The 20830-nt window shown below is 43.1% G+C and overlaps 1 protein-coding gene across 2 annotated transcripts in view; it reads right to left on the reverse strand.

Moving 5' to 3' along the window:
- Lrig2 (leucine rich repeats and immunoglobulin like domains 2) overlaps window positions 1-17505 on the reverse strand; it is a 63302-nt gene extending 45797 nt beyond the window's left edge. The window contains exons 1-2 of one of the 2 annotated variants that reach the window (XM_042279642.2): window positions 17015-17505; window positions 1453-1518 (exon numbers count right to left, since the gene is read on the reverse strand). In XM_042279642.2, coding sequence (XP_042135576.2) covers window positions 1453-1518; window positions 17015-17262 — 314 coding nt within the window. In that variant the 5' untranslated portion in view covers window positions 17263-17505. The remainder of the gene's footprint in view (window positions 1-1452; window positions 1519-17014) is intronic. The other variant, XM_042279643.2, reaches the window with a different exon arrangement.
- Between the last annotated feature and the right edge of the window lie 3325 nt (window positions 17506-20830).

Consider the following 20830-nt stretch of genomic DNA (forward strand, 5'->3'; position numbering starts at 1 on the left):
CCAAGGAAGTTTGGTGCTTGGTATGCAAACATAAGGACCAAGTTAAGATCCCCAGCACCAATGTAAAGCTGAATAGAGTAGTACACATCTGTACACCCAGTATTGAGGTAAGGGGAAGTGGAACTAGGCAGATCCCTGGTGATCAATGACCAGTCAATCTAGCTGAATCAGTGAGAGTCAGGTCTAGAGATGCTGCCTCAAAAACTAAGGTAGAATGAGGCCAAGAACCTGAGACTAGATAAATCATAGGCCCTAGGGGGAATCTACTACTATTATCCTGTTAAATAAACATATCAATAAAAAGACTCTTAATGACATATTGTTATACTCATAGATCAATGTATCTCTCAACTCTTATCAGAGAAGTGTCTCCTTGAAGTAGACTGTTAATTAACTGATCAACATGCAGAGTTAATAAAATTTGGAATGCTCAGTCCTAAATGGGATATCTGTATCACACTCCTCCCAAAGTTCAGGGATGTACAAGAAAGAGGGGGCAGAAAGATCCTAAGAGTCAGAGGTGGCGGATGACTTCAAGGAAACAGCTGTCTTCTTAGACATAACAGGGCAAATGCACACATGAACTCAGAGACTGCAATGGCATGCACAAGCTCAAGCCAGACAAAACCCCAAGGGGAAGTAGACACTAAGTCCTACTCCAAGACAAAAAGCTACTTACAATTGGTAACTGCTGGGAGAGGAAATCAGTTTTTTTCAATGGAGTGATACTGAGTATATCAACCACACTCAGGGAAGGCTCCATATTCAGGAATAGCCAGCTAACACAAATTAGACTCCATGTTTGTTTAGGGATTTTACTTGTTTGTTTGTTTGTTTAGTTTTTAAGAAAGAAAGAGTACTGGACTAGGTGGCAGAAGCAAGTGGATTCTGTAATTTCAAAGACAGCTTGATCTACAAAGTGAGTTCCAGGCTAGCCAGGGCTACACAGTAAGACACTGTTTCAAAAAACAAATCAACAACAACAAAAACCAACACTGGACAGTGGTGGCACACACCTTTAATCCCAGCACCCAGGAGGCAGAGGCAGGCAGATCTCTGAGTTTGAGGCCAGCCTGGTTTACACAGTGAATTCCAGGACAGCCAGGGCTACACAGAGAAGTTCTGTCTTGAAAGAAAAACAAATCAAAAACAAGAAAAATAGAGAGAACATGAAGTTGGGTGGATAGGGAGATGTGTGAGGATCTGGGAGGACTTGAAAAAAGGGAAAGAATATGGTCAAAATATATGAAATTCTCAAAGGATAAATAAATACATTATCTTAAACAAATAAGGTAGGCAAGCAATTCAGGAGACCTTAATGTACATTTCTGGACTCCACAAGCACATACAAGACCACAAATACATACACACACATACACACACCAAAAATACTCAAATTCATAATTAGGTTATTTCAAAGACTTTAATACTGAATAAACAAAAATAACTTACACTTCTTGTAAAGTTTGTGATTCCAAGCTGATGTTCCAGTTAGACAACCGGTTATGACTCAAATCCCTGAAAGAGGACAAACATTAAGCTTAGTGGTGGAAGCTGGACCTCAGACAAAAACAAAACAGAACTAGCTAGATACTTCAGTGGTAGAGGGGCCAAGACCCAGGGACTCCCCAGTGTGCCCAGGGAAGGGAGGAATTGCAAAACTAAAGTGGAAATACTGGAAATCCTACTAAAGGTAAATTTTTTTAAAGATTTATTTAGCCTTTAAACCTAGCACTCAGGCAGCAGACTATTGTCTACTTGCCTGAGATGAGATAAAATTTTGAATATATAACTTCTCTACTTTTAGTTATATGACTTTGGATTGACAAACCCTTTCCCCAAATAAATAAATAAATAAATAAATAAATAAATAAACAAACAAACTGATAGATAACCAACCAAACAAAGATTTCTTTTTATTTTCAATTATGTTCATCTGTGGGTATGTGCATGGGAGTACAGATGTTCATGGAGGCCAAAGGCATCAGAGTCCCCTGAAGGCAGGGTTATAGGCACTCAATGTGGTCCTCTGCAAGACTCCTCTCTTCAAGAGCAGTATGTGCTCTTAACCTCTGAGTTATCTCACCAGTCCCTAAATGTGAATTTAGGGGATGGTGCTGAATTGTCTGTAACTTCAGCATTAAGAAGGTAGAGGTAGGAGGATCACTCAATTTGAGGTTTGCCTGGTGTCACAGTAAGCTCTAGGGCAGCCAGGATTACATAGTAAGATCATGTCTCAAAAAAAAAAAAAAGTGCAACTGAATTTCAGTATTACCAAAAGAAGTGCTTATGAATAAGTCTGTCCAAATTTCAAAACAGATCTAATACTTTTCAATTTTTAATGTGTTTTTAGTGATTTAGAATGTATCAATATGGTTCAATTAAAAAAAAAAGCAAAAGCCAACTATGGTGGTCCAAACCTATAATCCCAGCACTTGGAAGGCTGAGGTAGGAGGGACATAAGCTACAGTCCAACCTGGACTATATGGCAAATTCTTGTCTCACAAACCAACAAGCTAGGTGTGGTGATGCACTTGGGAAGGCAGAAGTAGACAGATCTCTGTGAGTTCCAGACTAGCTCAGGCTACATAGTAAGAAACTAAGATCCCATTTAAAAAAAAATTTAAGTATAAAAGCTATAAAGTCTTCCATCCTTGTCACCAGCTTCCTAACAGACTGTCTTTTTCTAAGAGCGACAAATGAAACTACCGTGTGGTTGCAGCCCTCCAATTTTTTATACAAATGATAATGCGCACATTTTGTCCCTTGCTTTCTTTACTTAACAGTGAGTTTCTTTGTCTCTTGTAGTGATTACATAAAAACCCATCAGCTGTAAACAAATCTGAAGGTAGATGTCTCACAAGTCAAAATGAGAGTTTCTATACTAAACTCGAAGTGGCTGCATATGCAGTGGTGACATCATGCACAAAGGCTAACCCTGGAGTGAGTGCAAGGCTCACCTGTGTCATACCAAGACCCAGTCTCAAAAAGCAAACAAACCAAACTGATCACGTCCTGCAGGGAATTTGGTCTTCCTAAAAGGAGCTATCCAGCTTCTGGAGAAGGTAACAAATCTCATTTGAATTATGTTGACGATGATGATAGTTCTGGCTTAATATTTATTAAGTGGCAGACAGTCTTCTGTGTACTACTAGCTACATAACACATAACTACAAGGTAAATATATTTACAATCCTCATTTTGCTTACATATAAAACAAGCACACAAACTAATAGTTTGTCAATCTAAAGTCATACAACTAAAAGTAGAGAAGTTATTTATTCAAAATTCCATCCCATCTCAGGCAAACAGTTTACTGGAGTAGAAATTTCACTGAGTTTCATCATGAGTTTAAACTTTTAACATAGAACTATCTTTTTTTTAATTTTAATGATTTAATTTTGTGCTCATTGGCGTTTTGCCTGCATGTATGTCTGTGTGATAGTGTCTGATCCCCTGGAAATTTGTGAGCTGCCATATGGGTGCTGGGAACTGAACCCAAGTCCTGTGAATGGGCAGCCAGTGTTCTTAACTGCTGAGCCATCTCTCCAGCCCCATAGAACTATCTTTTAAAGTATTTTATTCAAAAGAAATTATTTGGGACGGGCAGTGGTGGCGCGTGCCTTTGATCCCAGCACTCGGGAGGGAGAGGCAGGCAGATCTCTGCGTTCAGGCAAGCCTGGTCCACAGAGCAAATTCCAAGATGGCCAGGGCTTCACAGGGAAACCCCGTTTCCAAAAACCAGAAGAAGAAAAAAGAAATTATTTGACCAAAGATTGTCTATATTGCCGCTGAGTGACATCCACAGGAGAACTCTTAGGGAGGAGTGCAATCAAGTTAGACTACCAAGGACCTAGGGAGATGAGTTGTGACTCAGTAGATTAAGATGCTTGTCAAGCAAGTATAGAAACCAGGGTTTGGATCCCCAATACCCACACAACTGCCATGTGGGCCCAGAAGCCCACCTATAATTCCAGCACTTAGAAGGCAGAGACAGGATCCCAAGAACAACCTAGCTAGCTAGACTAAGAGGTTCGATGAGCCCTGGGTTCAGTTGAGAGACCCCTGCTCAAAGGAATACTCCCAATAACAACCTTGGGCCTCCTCACTCATGTGCACACATGTGCACCCACAGCTGCACAGATACATATGTCCACACATATGCATAATAATAAATTAACTACCAGGGAGATTTAGGGTTTGGTAAAGCATCACTGGAACTGCTATGATTAAAATGAAAGCCAACTATTCCCTTCAACGATCCCCAAAATGTACTTAACAATCAGTAACCTCTTCTGTTTTTTCTAACACTACAAATATGAGTATTAATGGATGACTGATGTGTAAACATCTCAATGAAGGCTTTATCACCCTGAGTTGTAGATTCCCCTTCTAACTCATGCTACAGGGAAGGAGCTGCGATAATCAATTAATTATTAAAGTGCTTAACACCACCCACAGCCTGAGGTTCCATTACTGTGGTTGTGCAGGGCTCTCAAGGTGTAAATTATTTACAAAATGCTCAGAGAAATCACAAGTTCTGCAAGCCAACTACAAAGAATTTCTGCAGCCACAAAGATACAGAAGTTTTCTGCTCAGTCAGATATGTCCACTTCTATGTCAATAATCTTTTCTTTTCTGTTTTCAAGAATCAACAGCATTAGCCAGGCAGTGATGGTACATGTCTTTAATACCAGCACTCAGGAACAGAGGCAGGCAGATCAAGGTCAGCCTGGTCTACAAAGCAAGATCCAGTACAGCCAGGGCTACACAGAGAAAACTTATCTCAAAAAAACAAAATAAATGAATAAATAAAATACTAAAACCACAATCTAAATATTGATTCTGAATTCTGACTCCATGAGAAAGATAGCAGTAAAAAGATAGCCCACCAAAGACCTGGTCAGTATATTGGGGTACACACCAATATCATATTTAGTATTCCAGAATCATCCATTTAACACCACTTCTAAGAACCTAGTCTACAGCTGGGCAGTGATGGCACACGCCTTTAATCCCAGCACTCTAGAGGCAGAGCCAGGTGGATCTCTGTGAGTTCAAGGCCAGCCTGGTCTACAGAGCAAGATCCAGGACAGCCACCAAAACCACACAGAGAAACCCTGTCTTGAAAAACCAAAAAAAAAAAAAAAAAGTATATATATATATATAAAATCATACCATTTTGGAAAACCATCCAAGAGGTAATTGTACTAAAAAAATCCTAAATGAAACCTACATGCTGTTAAGATGAGTTAAATAACTTATGAAAATTCCATCCTATGGAGTTCTCTGAAGCCAGTTAAAATATACAACACATATTTATACAAACTACACAGTGGCTTCATTTACATTTTCAAAAGATACATTTGTAAGACGCCTTCCCAACAAATAACTGTGGTTTTTCTTAACTGTGACTAAAGGACTTTTACTTTCCACCTTAAATGTCCCCACTCTATTTTAATATTTGACCATGAAAAAAAACTGTTTAAAAACAAACTCACCATAAGTGGTCAAAGGCCTAAGTAACTGAGAGCTCAGCTGTGGATGAATCATCCATCAACCTCCCCATTCCCACACAGCCATCCAAGGCTCAGAGAGCATCTCCAAGGAGGACGTAGAAGGAATGTAAGAGCTGGTGGATGGGGAGGAGAACTATGAAATGCGAACTTCCAGGCATGATGTGGCTACTGCACTCACTCACTTGCAACTACCGTGGCTATCTGCACACCACACCAGCCAAAACTCAGGCATGAATGGGGAGGAGCACCCCAACACCATGCCCCAGCCTTGGCAGAGGAGCCAGGACTAGAGGAGGGAGTCTCACCCACAAACACACATAATTTAAAAGAATAAAATACACTTTTAAAAAAATAAAGTAAGAGGCTAGGTGTAGTGATAAACACCTGCAGTCCCATCATTCAGAGACCAAGGCAAAAAGACTGTAAATTGGAGGCATGGACAAACACATTATAAGAATCTGTCTCCCAACCGGGGGTGGTGGCACACGCCTTTAATCCCAGCACTCGGGAGGCAGAGCCCGGCGGATCTCTGTGAGTTCGAGGCCAGCCTGGGCTACCAAGTGAGTTCCAGGAAAGGCGCAAAGCTACACAGAAAAACCCTGTCTTGAAAAACCAAAAAAAAAAAAAAAAAAAAAAGAATCTGTCTCCCAAAAAAGGGGGAGGGGGCAGGAAGGGAGAGAAAGAAAAAGTCTGGGAACAGTGAGACAATGTTGTTGGTTATTTGTGAGCATTTCTGAAAATCAATTGAGTTCATGTACTATTTATTATTTCTAAGTTAAAACTTTTAAATGTGAAATGGACATTAAAAACAAGCTATCACCAGGGCAGTGGTGGCGCACACCTTAATCCCAGCACTCAGGAGGCAAAAGCAGGTGGATTTCTGTGAGTTTGAGGCCAGCCTGGTCTACAAATCGACTTCCAGGACAGCCAGAGACAGAGAAACCCTGTCTCGAACAAGAAAACTAAACAAACAAACAAACAAACAAACAAAAAAACAAGCCATCTTAGCTGGGGATAGGAGATAGACTCAAGTGGGATCTCTGTGAGTTTCAGGCCAAACCAGAGTGCCAGAGTGAGACCTTGTCTGAAAACAAACAAGCAATACCAAAAAAGCTATCTTATCACTTAAAATATTGGTTTAAGGGCTGGTGAGACGACTCAGTGGGTAAAGGCCCTTGCTGCACAAGGCTGCCAACCTACGTTGATCCCTGGAACCCAAGGCAGAGGAGAGAACAGACTCCACAAAGTTGTTCTCTGACCTCCACACTCATACTCACACCAAAACTTTAATTTAAATAAATAACATGCAGTGAACAGCTAATTACAGAGCCATATATCAACTGGGTTTCTCATCACTAAAATAACCCATGATTCCTCAATAACAAACATAGGTTTTGTTTGTTTTTTATTATTTTGTGTGAGGAATTTAAATTAGGTCAACTGCTGAGCCCTCTCTCCAGACTCTTCAGCTTACCTTTTCAGACACAGTCTCTAAATGAACCTGAAGCTCACTCACCATTTCCACTAGACTGGCTGGCTACCAAGCTTCTGGGATCCACCTGCCTCCATCCAATACACTGATGTTATAGGCATATACAGCCATGTTCTGTATGTCCTGTGGGAGCCCATTCTTGGGTTCCTCGTGGCTTTACCCAGCAGGTCCACATAAAGGATGATTAGGACCAAGGGCCTGAGTGCAGGTGTCTTGAGATGGTCTACACTTGGCTGTGCTGGGGGATGGTCTGTATGTCAAGTTGCTGTGATTGGTCAATAAATAAAACCTGATTGGCTGTGGCTAGGCAGGAAGTATAGGCAGGACTAACAGAGAGGAGAAATAAAAGAACAGGAAGGCAGAATGAGTCACTGCCAGCTGCCCACCAGGACAAGCAGCATGTGAAAATGCCAGTAAGCCACAAGCCACGTGGCAAGGTATAGATTTATAGAAATAGATTAATTTAAGATATAAGAACAGTTAGCAAGAAGCCTGCCACGGTCATACAGTTTGTAACCAAAATAAGTCTCTGTGTTTACTTGGTTGGGTCTGAGCAGCTGTGGGACTGGCGGGTGACAGAGATTTGTCCTGACTGTGGGCCAGGCAGGAAAACTCTAGCTACAGCCATGTCCACCTTTTACATGAGTGCTGGGGATCGTAACTCAGGTCACCTTGCTTTCACAGCAAGCACTCTTACCCACCAAGCCCATCTCCTAGTCTTTAAATGGTAACATAGTTAACCCAGCATCAGGTTTAACAGCTTCCCAAAGAAAGACTCTTATGCTCAGGATTGTCTATACTTTTGCCAATGAAACTTGCCATGATTTAAATTATATGAGCATAAATAAATAAATAAATTGAACAAGCTGTAATAGTATTTTGAAACAAATATATGAAATACAAAATAAGAGAAACCCTAAAGAAACAGCATTTAGTTTCTAATTCTTATTACAGTACACGTTCTACTGTTGAACTGTTCATTGCTTAATTGTAAACTTGTTCATCACTAGTTATCCTGGCAACTATTTTACAAATAACATAACAGCCCCCACCCCTTTTGGAAGCAGGGGTAAAGAACACACATTCCTTTAAAAAAAAAGTTTATATAACCTATTCCATTCTTCTGAGGATTGTTCTAAATATAAACTTAGTAATTTGGTTGGGATAAATGTTGCACAATCCTAATTATCTTAACAATAAAAACCCAGAGTCAGATATTGAGGGTGAAAGCTGAAAGATCAGAAAAGCAGATGAGCCAGCCACCAGAAACTTCTTACCTCTATGAAATCTCAGACCGATTCCTAGAGCATCCCGTCTCTAGGAATCCTCAGAATGAATGGGCTGCATCCCATTTCCATTGGCATTATCTTCCTGTCTCCACCTCCCTAGTGCTGGGATCAAAGGCTGTACCACCATAGCCTGGCTGTTTCTTTTAGACTGGATCAATCTCATGTAGCCCAGAGTGGCCTTGAACTCCTGATCTTCCTGCTTCCTCCTCCCAGGTGCTGGATTAAAGGTGCCACCACTGCCTGGCTTCTATGGTTAACTAGTGGCTAGCTCCTCTCTCTGATATCCAAGCAAACTTTGTTAGAACATATACAAAATATCACACAACAGGTAAAATTATTTAAATTGCTTTCTTTCTTTCTTTCTTTCTTTCTTTCTTTCTTTCTTTCTTTCTTTCTTTCTCTTTCTTTCTTTTTTTACTTGTATGAACTGTGAACAACCTAACATTTTCATGATTAGAGTAATATAGAGAATGTTGAGTCATCTACTTTGGCACACTAAAGAAAATATAACAATGCATTCAAAACCCTTCTTTTTTTTTTTTTTTTTTTGGTTTTTCGAGACAGGGTTTCTCTGTGTAGCTTTGCGCCTTTCCTGGAACTCACTTGGTAGCCCAGGCTGGCCTCGAACTCACAGAGATCCGCCTGGCTCTGCCTCCCGAGTGCTGGGATTAAAGGCGTGCGCCACCACCGCCCGGCGTTCAAAACCCTTCTTTAAAACATTTTTGCTAAGCTTTTAATATGATCTTTCTCCATTGGTTAAATGCCAGTTTTTCATTAGGCTAGGACGACCTTTAAAGAATAAGGGATGGGAAGATGGCTCAGCAGGCAAGATTAAAGACTAGCGTTCAGAGCCCCAGAACCCACATAAATGTTGGCTAGGTGTGGTGGTCCACCTGTAATTCCAGTCTCCAAAGGCAGAGAGAGACAGGGGTCCCCCCCCCTCAGCAAGCTAGCTAGCACAACCAGATCTTGGTGTGACTGAGAGTCCTTCCCTCAAGGAATAATATAGAAGAACAATCTCGCAATCAATCTCTTGTAGTGGACATCTGTTTTGACTATGACCTTAAGTACTGTATGTAGCAGGTAACTGTTCTACCTATAACCTTGAAGTACCTGCCCCTGGGGCGTGGCCTCGGGGCTACCATTAAGACCTGAGACACACATATAAGGTTATCTTCTCTCCCACAAGGGCTTGGATGGTGGGGACTGACTCAGGCAGCAGAACAGTGTGGGACAGTACCTCAGCCTTCCAGGACCCTTCCATGACTCTCCTGTCTAGTGAGTTTTCTTTCCTAATAAATTCCTTTCACCCGTTAAGCAGACTCCCGGGATTTCTCGAATTAATCTCTCCCTCCCTCCCTCCCTCCCTCCCTCCCTCCCTCCCTCCCTCCCTCCCTCCCCCCCCCCTCTCTCTCTCTCTCTCACACACACACACACACACACACACAAAGTAAATCAAGAACAAAACATATAAAATACATACAATTTTAGAACTATAAGATTGGGTTAGATAGATGGTCACCAGCTCAGGGCACACAGTGCTCTTCAAGAGGTCCTGAGTTCAATTCCTAGTCCCTATGTCAGGCAGCTCACAATGCCCTGTAACTCCAGCTTCATTGGAGATTGGATGCCTCCAATCTCCAGGCACTTGTATGTACAGACAGACAAATTAAAAATAAAAATATATTTGTTAAAAATGCTATTTTTTAACATGATGAGATGTTAAAATATAATATAATAACATAATAAGATGAGAGATGCATTTTCAAGCATTAGGAAACTATGTAATTATAGTAATAAAAATCAAGAACATGATTACTCCCTTGATTACGCATGTTGTATACTGGAAATATAAAGGGGTTTATTTTTTTTAATTTATTTTATGTGTATGGTGTTTTGCCTGCATGTATGTCTATGTATCATGTGCATGCTTGGGACCTGCGAACAAAACAGAAGAGGCATCAGATCCCCCAGTTACAGATGATTGTGAGCTGCCACTTGAGTGCTGGGAATTGAACCCTACTCCCTGTAACAGCAGCTAGCGATTTTAACTGCTGAGCCTTCTCTCTAGGCCCCTACCAAGCATTTTTAATAAAAATAAAGCATACTCGAGACAATGATCAGTACTTAAGTGTGTCTCCCAAAACATAAAGGAATTTTGAAGAATTAAGCCAATCACAGATCTCCTATATTGGCATTTAAGGCAATGACAACTTGGGCCGCAGATAGAGCTTAGAGGACTTGCTTAGCAGGAGCAAGGCCCTAGCACTCTAAACTATTTTGACTAAATGGTTCTCCACTAACACTGGATATTAAGTATAACTAGGAAAGATTTAAAAATATAGGCTGATTTAAAAAAAAAAAAAACCTGTCTTGAAAACATCAAATATATATATTAAGCATTCCTAACCAGAAAATCCAAAATGCTCCAAAGTCCTAAACTTTTGAGCAGCAACGTAATGACACATAATGCCACAAGTCAAAAATTAGACATACTAGTGTCCAGTGTGACAGTTCACAGTATGATCCCAGCACTCAGGCGGCAAAAGCAGGAGACTCATGAGTTTGAGAACAGCATGGACTACTTAGCAAGGCCTTGTCTCAAACAACAAAAAAGCTGTTTCCTGGTTCACCTAGCTGTGAGCAAGTCAGAATAGTCTGCATCTCTCAGAACATGAGCCAAAACAAATCCTTCCTCCCTTGAGTTGATACACAGCAGGTAATTGGTCCAGCAACAAGAAAAGTAACTAATATAAAAAAATCCATACTAAAAAGTGGGGCTAGCAGGGCAGTGGTAGCACACACCTTTAGTCCCAGCACTCTGGAGGCAGGGGCAGGTGGATCTCTGTGAGTTCAAGGCCAGCCCAGTCTACAAAGCAAGTTCCAGGACTACACAAAGACACCCTGTCTGGGGGGAGGGGGGGTTTGCTGATCATCTTGTTTTGTGGGCCTTAGAACTGGTTTGCAAGAAGAAAGAATAACTTTGAGCTATGGATTAGAGAAGCTCTAGAATGTTAAGAGGCAGAGGTTAGTGAGCCACACACTGATACTAAATTGCTGATAACTATGCTCATGAGGCTTCAGAGAACAAGGACTCTATAGGGAATTAGATTAGAGGCCATTCACATTACATTCTGACAAGGAATGTGGCTGCATTCTACCTGTGTTTTGAAATTTTTGGTGAGGCTGAATTCAAAATAATTGACTATGTTTGATGGAAGAAATTTCAAAACAGCATACATTCAGACGGCAGCAGGGTTACTGTTCAGTATGCTTAGTAAATAGTTTATAGTGAGAATTCAATCAGAAAGTGGAAAATATACAGAAAATGAGCAGTTGAGCTGGAAAAAGAACATGAACCTGCTTAAAGTAGTGAGTATGGACAAATCAGCTACATTTGTTGAGACTGGCACCATTGAGGAAAAATCACACACTTTCCACAGGGACAACAGAAAAGATGCCGTGAGTGGAAGACACTATCCATCAAGGCTCCAACTTGTAAAAATATAAATTCATTAGAAAAGAGAATAGCTGAACTAAGAGTACAGTCCCACAGAAAACCTCACAGGGAAATAAATGTTTTCAGCTAGGCAAGCACTCAATAGCTCCCATAGATAGCTGTGGTCCAACAGGGTTAAGTAGTTAGTATCTCCAACATGGTACTGTCAACATAGTACTAGTTTTGCAAACACACATAATGCAAGAGTGGGAAGTCTTGGAGACTTGAGTCAAGGTTCCAGAAAGCCAGGCCAGGCAGACTATAGCAGGATCAAATTCCCCACAGGGACACCCTAAGTAGGCTGTACATGCAACTATGAGGAGGAAACCAAAGGTACAATGGAGAACCCTAGGACACTGGCGATGCCAGAAATGTGTTAAGTTCCACAAGAAAATCAGAAGGCATCAAGTGAGGTAGGCCCAATGGAAAGACCACATGGCCCCTATGCACTGGAAAGATGGTGCTACCCAAGTCCACTGGAGAACTGAAGATGCTTCCACAGCCCCAGATACCAGACACTGAGCTTCAGGGTCTGATGTCTGCCCTGACAAGTTTCAGTCTTCCTTTGGTCTGATCGTTTTTGTTATGCATCCATTTATCCTTTAGGAATAATGCTTATTCCATTATACATTATAAGTAGGAACCCTGCTTTTTGATTTTACAAGTGGCTCCCAATTAAGACTTCCTTGGCCTTAGATGAGGCTTTGAACTTTTTGTTTGTTTGGTTTTGGTTTTGGTTTTCAAGACAAGCATTCTCTGTGTAGCCCTGGCTGTCCTGGAACTGGATCTATAGACCAGGATGGCCTCAAACTCAGAGATCTACCTGCTTCTGCCCTCTGAGTGCAGGGAGTAAAGGCGTGTGCAACTACCACCCTGCTGAGACTTTGGACTTTTGAACAGTGTTGAGACTGTAAATTTATAGAGACTTGATGAAAAACTTAAGAGTTATTCAAAGGAAGCTAATGTCCTCTGTGTAGTAAAGAATTAACATATTCACAACTATTCTAAAGGAACAAATGGAAACAAGTCTTAGTTATTGTAACAAAAACAGAATGAGGAACCAGCCAGATGACTTAGCAGGTAAAAGGCTTGCCGCCAAGCATGGCACCCTGAATTCAATACCTGGACCCACATGGCAGAAGAGAACCGACTTCCATAGATTGTCTCTAGCCTCCACATATGCACCACAGCATGTACTGCCCACCCACACACTCAATAAATATATAAACAAATGTAATTAAACAAGGAAACAAACCTTACAATCCCCCCTTAGGTGTGGTGACTCATCACTTGGGAGGCAGAAATAGGCAAACATTTTTGAGTTCAAAGCCAGTCTGTTCTATGGAGGGAGTTCCAGACCAGCCAGGGCTATACAGTAAGTTCCTGTCTCAAACAAATAAACAAACAAACCACAACAAAACACACACACACACACACACACACACACACACACACACACACACAAAAAAAAAAAAAAAACACAAAAAAAAACAACCACCAGGAAGCAGGCATACACAGAAAGGGATTGTGAACAATGCCAGTTCTCAACATGTGAGCCTGTGGGAGATACTTCACATTCAAACCATAACACCAACTACGCGGCTGGAAAAGGAGAGCTACGGAGACAATACAAAGTTCAGCCAGTTGTGGTGGTCCACACAAGTAGACAGGCTGAAGAGGCAGAAGCAGAGGGGGAAGGACCACAAGTTCCAGGCCAGCCTGGGCTATCGCTTTGGGTTGGGAAGATGGCTCAGAGCAGCAGTTCTCAACCTGTGGGTCACAACTCTGTTTTGGGGGTCGAACGACCCTTTCTCAGGGTTTGCCTAAGGCCATCAGAAAACACAGATATTTATGTTACGCTTCATAACAGTAACAAAATTACAGTTTTGAAGTAGCAATGAGAATAATTTTACAGTTGGGGGTCACCACAACATGAGGAATTGCATTAAAGAGTCACAGCATTAGAAATATTGAGAACTACTGGCTCAGAAGGTGAGAGTATTTGCCACCAAGCTTGAGGGCAAAAGTCTGATCCACTGGGACCCATATGGTAGAAGGAGAGAATCAACTTCTACAAGTTTCCTCTGACCTCCACACATGGTCATACATACAAACAATAAATAAAATATTTTTAAAAAAGAAAAGAAGTTACAATTTTACTGGGCCCTCCAATCTATGTATGTAGGTGTGTGCTTAATTAAATGAAACACAATAACGAGTTCTGTGCCCAAGGAATCCAATTTTGAAAAACCAAGTATTTTAGAGAATTTCTAAGACAGAGAACCATAAAGACCATGTCCAATAAACTGACAAACAAAACAGTTATGCTTGAGGTGTTGCTCTATAATACAGCAGTTCTCTAACATGCCTAAAAACCTAGATTCAATACCCAGCACTGAAAAAATAATAATAAACAGGATTAACAAATTTTGTATACAATTACTTTCATGAGTGCTGTAAGTTTGAGTTTTTGAGTTTTCTTAAAACACTGAATGTGCTCTAAAATTCAAGATAACATAAGGAACCCTAAGTATACCTGGCGATTATGCAGCTAATAGCAATTGCTGAAGAATGCTTCAGCCTGGGCTTAAAACAATACAATCCTATCCTTGAACAGTCTTATGAGTTTTTGTGCTAATGGAAGACTCAATTACATTTCTTTTTTTTTTTTTTCTTTTTTAAAAAGATTTATTTATTTATTATGTATACAGTGTTCTGCTGCAGGCCAGAAGAGGGCACCAGTGTGGTCATATATTGTGTACCCTAATAAAATTTGACTGAAGATCAGAGAACAGAACAAGCCACTAGATTAAACAGAGGTCAGGCAGTGATGGCACACACCTTTAATCCTAGCACTTGGGAGGCATAGATCCATCTGGATCTCTGTGAGTTCAAAGCCACCCTGGACTACATGAGATTGACTCAGTCTAGGAGAGAAAACAGAGCCAGGCAGCGGTGGCACACACCTTTAATCCCAGTACTGGGAAGCATACACCTTTAATCCCAGGAGGTGATGGCTGGGCAGAGAAAGGTATATAAGGCATGGGGAGACAGGAACTAAGGCTTTTCGGCAGAAGCGTCCCTTTCAGCTGAAGCCCTTTTGGCCAGAGCTCTTTCTGGATGAGGAGCTGGTGAGGTCAGAAGGGGTGGCTGTGGCTGCTCTGCTTCTTTGATCTTTCAGCTTTCACCCCAATATCTGGCTCGGGTTTTTTATTACAAAACCATTTAGCAATTTGTGAAACCATTTTAAGATTCATGTTACACACCAGGTCTCATTACGGATGGTTGTGAGCCACCATGTGGTTGCTGGGAATTGAACTCAGGACCTCTGGAAGTCACTTAATTGCTTAATTGCTGAGCCATCTCTCCAACACCCTCCCCCCAATTACATTTCTATAAGAGAATCATTCTCTAAGACATTTCACTTCAACTGAAAACATCCTTTTTTTTGTTTTGAAGCCAGGGTTTCTCTGTGTAACAACCCTAGCTGTCCTGGAACTCTTTCTATAGTCCAGGCAGGCCATGAACTCTCAGAGATCCACCTGCCTCTGCCTCCCAAGTGCTAAGATTAAAGACCTGTGTCGTCACCACCCAGCAAAAATGTCAATTTCATTACAGAACATTAAAATTTTCTGAATGAAAGCTGGGAATGGTGAGGCAGCACTAAGTAAACTGAGGCAGGAGAATAGACAGTTGGAGGCCATCCTGGGCTACCTGGCAATACCTCCTCTCAAAACACAAGAGAAAAAAACAAACAAACAAACAAAAACAAACAACTAAATGTCAGCTTCTGGTGACATTTTGCATTTTTGGTAGCATTACTTCTAATTACTATTTACCTACTAATGATTATTCTTTTTCAGTGCTAGTGATCAAACCCTGGCCTTCATGCATGCTAAACAAGCATGCTCAGCAAGCCTCAGTGAAGGATCTCCAAAAGTAGGCCTTATTTATTTCAATCACAGTTACATTAAGTCGTATTGTGTTTAAACCTATGTCAGATTCAGTCTATCATAATCAGGTAGCTATCTCAATAATTTCTTTGAAAAAAAACACCTGCTGTTTAAGGAAGATGCTATGCTATGTTTTCAGACTACATTACATGATGATAAGAATCTTAAATTTTGAGTCAATAAACCAGAATTAGCTACAGCTGTCACCACCACAAAATGACAGAATCTGTGCTATGTTCTAATTCGATGTTAACTGTAGCAGTTGCTAATTTTCCTCAATGAATATACGAGTTAGCTTCTTTCCTGTCTATGCTAACCTATAAATACGTACTGCAAATATATACTTAACCTCTGCAATACAGATGTTCTATCTGTATTCTATTACCAATGAGAACCCAACTATTTTTCACATTTTAATTACATCCCCAAGTATTTTCAGTGGTAACTCTTTTTAAGAGGTAACTCTAGAAGACAATAATTAATGCGCATGTCGCTCAGTTAGTGGCAGAAATATAACTGTATGTTGGTGGCTAAGAAGTCCCATAATTACAGTATTAAATACCTACTGACTCAGACCAATGAGCTCTCCAGGTGCCACTAGCTAATACAAGTTTGTCAGGATTTGAAGTCAGAGCGAGTCCTGTATCCACTCAACGACTGTATTGGGTTCTCAACACATAAACAAAGAGAGAGATCTGATGTGAAGGTTCTTTGCCTCAAAGCAATGTAGTGAAAACAAAGTATCATGATTTGGGAAGAAAAAATTCTTTCCCTTCTTTAAATTGACTACTAAAGAATACTGCTCTTACAAAAATATTCGAGGTCAGCAATGACCTTCCTTATGCATGATGAGGTTTTTTAACCCTGTCAAGTATTGAAACTGAATCATACAATGAATGAGCCGATGGGAGAATTGGGGACAAAAGAGAGCTCCTCCTGTGTCTTTTGGGAGAGATCGTGTTTGCATCACGTGCCCAAGGACCAATCAAGCTGCAACACAAAAATGATGCAGCCCAAAGAGGGCTTCGCACTTGGACCCGGCCCACAACCATCCCCAGTATCCGCTGCGCTCAGGATCCGTTGAGTCCAACGTTCAACATCCCCAGCCCAGAGCATCACAAACTCGAGGGGCCCCAGATCTTAGTCCCAATCTTCCCACGAGTCCCAGGAAACCTAACACTCAAAAGTTCACAATCTCCGCAGGGCAATTTCCCTCCTGAACCCGGGCTAGCGACCGCGCCCTCGGGCCCTCCTCTACTCACAGGCTGGAGGTGTCGGGGGGCAGCGGGCCTGACAGTGCCCTCCAGCTGGGCGCGGGCAGCTTCCTGCGACTGCAGTCCAGCAGAGGAAGGCGGCAGGCGCAGGGCGCCGGGCACAGGCCGGCCCGGGCGGCGGGCAGCAGCAGCAGCAGCAGCAGCAGCGCCTGCGCAAGGACGAGCGGCCGCGCGAGGGGTCCCGACCCACAGCCCAGGCGCCGCTGCTCGCAGGCGCCGCGGGGTGCGGCCGCCATCTTCCCGCGGCCGGGACCCGCTCGAGGACCGAGGCTGGCTCAGAGAGGCGGCTGAGGACAGATGCCCGGAGGCCAAGCCGCCAGCCACCCAGAGCCCCGGCCGTCACCTGTCCCCTCTCAAGGCAAGCGAAAGGTGGCAACGACGCGGCCGCGGGGGAGGGGACGGCAGTGGGGGGCGTACGGCCGAAGCCCTGACGGACACCGCTCGCCCGCCCCGCCCCACGACGCAACGTCCTCACGCTCAGAAGCCAGCCAATCGGAGCCGCAGGACGAGGTTGCGTCGGAAATGGAGTCCAGACGGGGCGAGGCCTGAGCTGGCCCCGCCCCCGGGGAAGGCGGGCATGAAAGTGGCCCTTCCTCCTTCTCCGTGCTTCCGCTGCGGTTCCGCCGCTCTTCCTCCGCTTGGGGGCGCACTGGGTCCTTAAAAGAGAGCGGCGTCCGCTCCGCCGGGTCTTCCCTGCGGTGCATCTGCTGTAGCAGAGGGAAAGGACCTATTCTGCAGGCTGCAGCAGAAGGGAATGGCAGAAGGGCTGCCTTCCAAGCCGCAGCCACGAATGAGTGCGGGATCCAAACCTAGTTTCGACCAACAGGGCAGCCGCTGCGGCACGTCCTACCTTGAAAGAGGGCGGCAGCGGGTACTCCCGGAGCGCAGCACGATGTCTCTGTGGGGAGACCTCATGGTCCTGGAGCAGAGGCGCTGTTTAGTCATCGTACACCTCCAGCTTCTGTTGTAGCCTGGAGTTCAGTAAATGTCTCTAAGGCAAATTCTCCCCCTCGGTTTGGGAGAATATTGTTCATCTTCAGAAAAAACAAGTGGGGCAAATAGATAAAAGAAAGGGTTGTTTTGTGGGAGCGGGTTTTCAGGATTCCGTTCGTGGTTTTTGAGCAATCAACAAAGCCGAAGGCTGGAAGGAAATTATCCTGATCAAAAGCTGTGAAGACTTGCTGGAACAGTGGGGTCACTCTACCCTTGTGCTCTCTCAGCCGTGTGTCACCTACAAAGTGAGTAAGACTGAAAGGATTAGTAATGGCTCACTGACGTGTATACTTTTCAAAGACTGCTTGCAAGCCAGGTGTGGGCCTGCATGCCTGGAACTCCAGCACTTGAGGTTGAAGCCAGAGGAGCCCAAGTCCAGTTCAGCCTCATCTACGTAGTTACACTTCGTTTAGAAGAGGAGAAAAGAAAAACAGGGTGGGTGAGATAGCTCAGCGACAACAGCCTTGTCACCAACCATATCACCTTGAGTTGGATCCCCAGACCGCACAAGGCGGAAGGAGACAACTGACTCCTGCAAGTCACAGTCGTCTGACCTCCACATGCATGCTGTGGCGCTGGAGCACACACACACACACACACACACACACACACACACACACACACACACACACACCATCCACGGCTAGTTAAAGACACTGAAGCAACGCCTAGCCAGTGCTCCTGCTCAGAAAATCAGATTTTTGTATATTTAGAGGCACTGAGACCCAAACCCAGACCTTCATGGCCTTTAGTCAAGTGCCCTACCACGGAACTACATCCCAGTCCTAAAATCTTGCTTTTAACGCTAAAATAATAGAGTGAATTTTACTCTTAACCTCCTTCCCCTGGCTATTGAATAGGCTCACTAACCAGATCTGCCTCTGCCTCCTGAGTACTGGGATTAAAAGGCATGAGCCCACTTCACAGGGCTGGCTTTTTTTTTTTTTTACTAGATTTATTAATTTTAGGTATGGTTTGCCTGCATATATTCCTGTGCGCCATGGATGCTTGGTGCCTACAGAGATCAGAAAAGGGTATTCAGATGCCCTGAAACTGTAGTTAGGGACAGTTGTTAACCACCATGTGGGTGCTGAGAGCTGAACCAGGTCCTCTGCAAGAGCAGCAAGTACTCTTAACCACTGAGCCACCTCTCCAGCCCTGGCATTTGTGCTTTCCAAAGACTATTTGCAAGCCAAGTTCTGATTTCAAAGCTTCCCTCTGAAACGGTGTCAATGGCCCAAGGGAAATTTGTGATATCAAACCAGAGTCCTCCCCCAGTGAACGGTGCAGGTAAACCTCAGTTTTAAAGGGCACCTTCAGCTCATCCTTCCTCCTGCACATTATTTTTTTACCACAGTGATAACACTTATGTGCACCTTATATAGCTTTATATTCCCTGGACATAGGAAAGGGCGTGGTCCTGGAGAACTGAACCCATGCTGTACCACTGAGCTGCTATTCCAGTCTGCCTCTGGTCCCCATATTGACTAGCAGCACAGTAGCCCTGGCACATAGTGACAATAAGTGCTTGATGAATTAATAGATGGGATTATCTTATATACTACATGATAAAACTAACGAAATTTTCTCCTTTCAAAGTTTTGTTTTGTTTTTAGTAAGAGGACCAAGGGAGACAGCTCAGCAGGTAAAGGCACTTGCCTCCAAGCTTGACCCGATTTTGATTGAGACCCTCATAATAGACAGAACCAACTCCTGAAGGTTTCCTTCTGACCTTTACACCCATAGACATGTGGACCCACACACATACACACAGTAAGTAAGTAAATAAATGGGATTTTTATTTTAATGTCTGGGGCTGGAGAGGTGGCTCAGTGGTTAAGAGTACTGGCTGCTCTTCCAGGGGACCCAGGTTTGTTTCCCAGCACCCACATGACGGCTCAAACCCATCTGTAACTCCAGTTCCAGGGGATCAGTGCCCTCTTCTGGCCTCCGAGGGCATCAGGAACACATGTGGTACACAAACATGCATGTAGGCAAAACATTCATACACATAAAATAAAAATAATTATTTTTAAAAATACATTTTTTTTAGACAAAATTTCTTTTAACTAGTCCTGGCTGTCCTGGAACTGACCATGTAGACCAAGCTGGCCTTGAACTCACAGAGATGTGCCCAGCCTCCCCAGTGCTGGAATTAAATGGCTGTACCACCATAGCTGGCAGAAGATTTATTTTTAAATTATATTTATTTTAACTTCCCCTGAGACCCTACCCTCTCCATCCCTTCACCTCAACCTTTTTTGTTGTTGTTCTTTGTATTTTGTTTTGTTTTGACACAGGGTCTCATTATGTAGACCAGGCTGTCCTTGGAACTCACAGAGATCCCCCTGCCTCTGCTTCCCAAGTGCTGGGGTCAAAGGCGTGCGCCACTATGCCTAGCACGATTTTTTTGGATTTTTGAGACAGAGTCTCACGATGTAGCCCAGGCTGGCTGTGAATTTGCTATGTAGTCTAAACTGGCTTCATACTTAAAATCCTCCATCCTCCTGCCTCAGCCTTCTGAATGCTGGAATCATAGTGTCCCCCAGCACACCCTGCTCCGCTGCTTCTTTGTGGAGCCCTCCGCCCGGCACTGGCACCTCCTCTCCTGCAGGCTGTCACCTTGACAAGGCTGATGACCTTGACAGATACATTGATGGAGGTATGCTAGTGTCTCTCCACATAAGAATATCTGACATTGTCAATGCCTTTTATTATTTGTGTTTCTCTCAATATTTGCTGGTGAACATGGACTATTGGGGAAAATAGGAAAAATGTTTACGTTAACGGCCCCTCTTCACCTATACTATC

This window comes from Peromyscus maniculatus, chromosome 6, assembly GCF_049852395.1.
Source record: "Peromyscus maniculatus bairdii isolate BWxNUB_F1_BW_parent chromosome 6, HU_Pman_BW_mat_3.1, whole genome shotgun sequence".
Taxonomy (NCBI): Eukaryota; Metazoa; Chordata; class Mammalia; order Rodentia; family Cricetidae; genus Peromyscus; species Peromyscus maniculatus.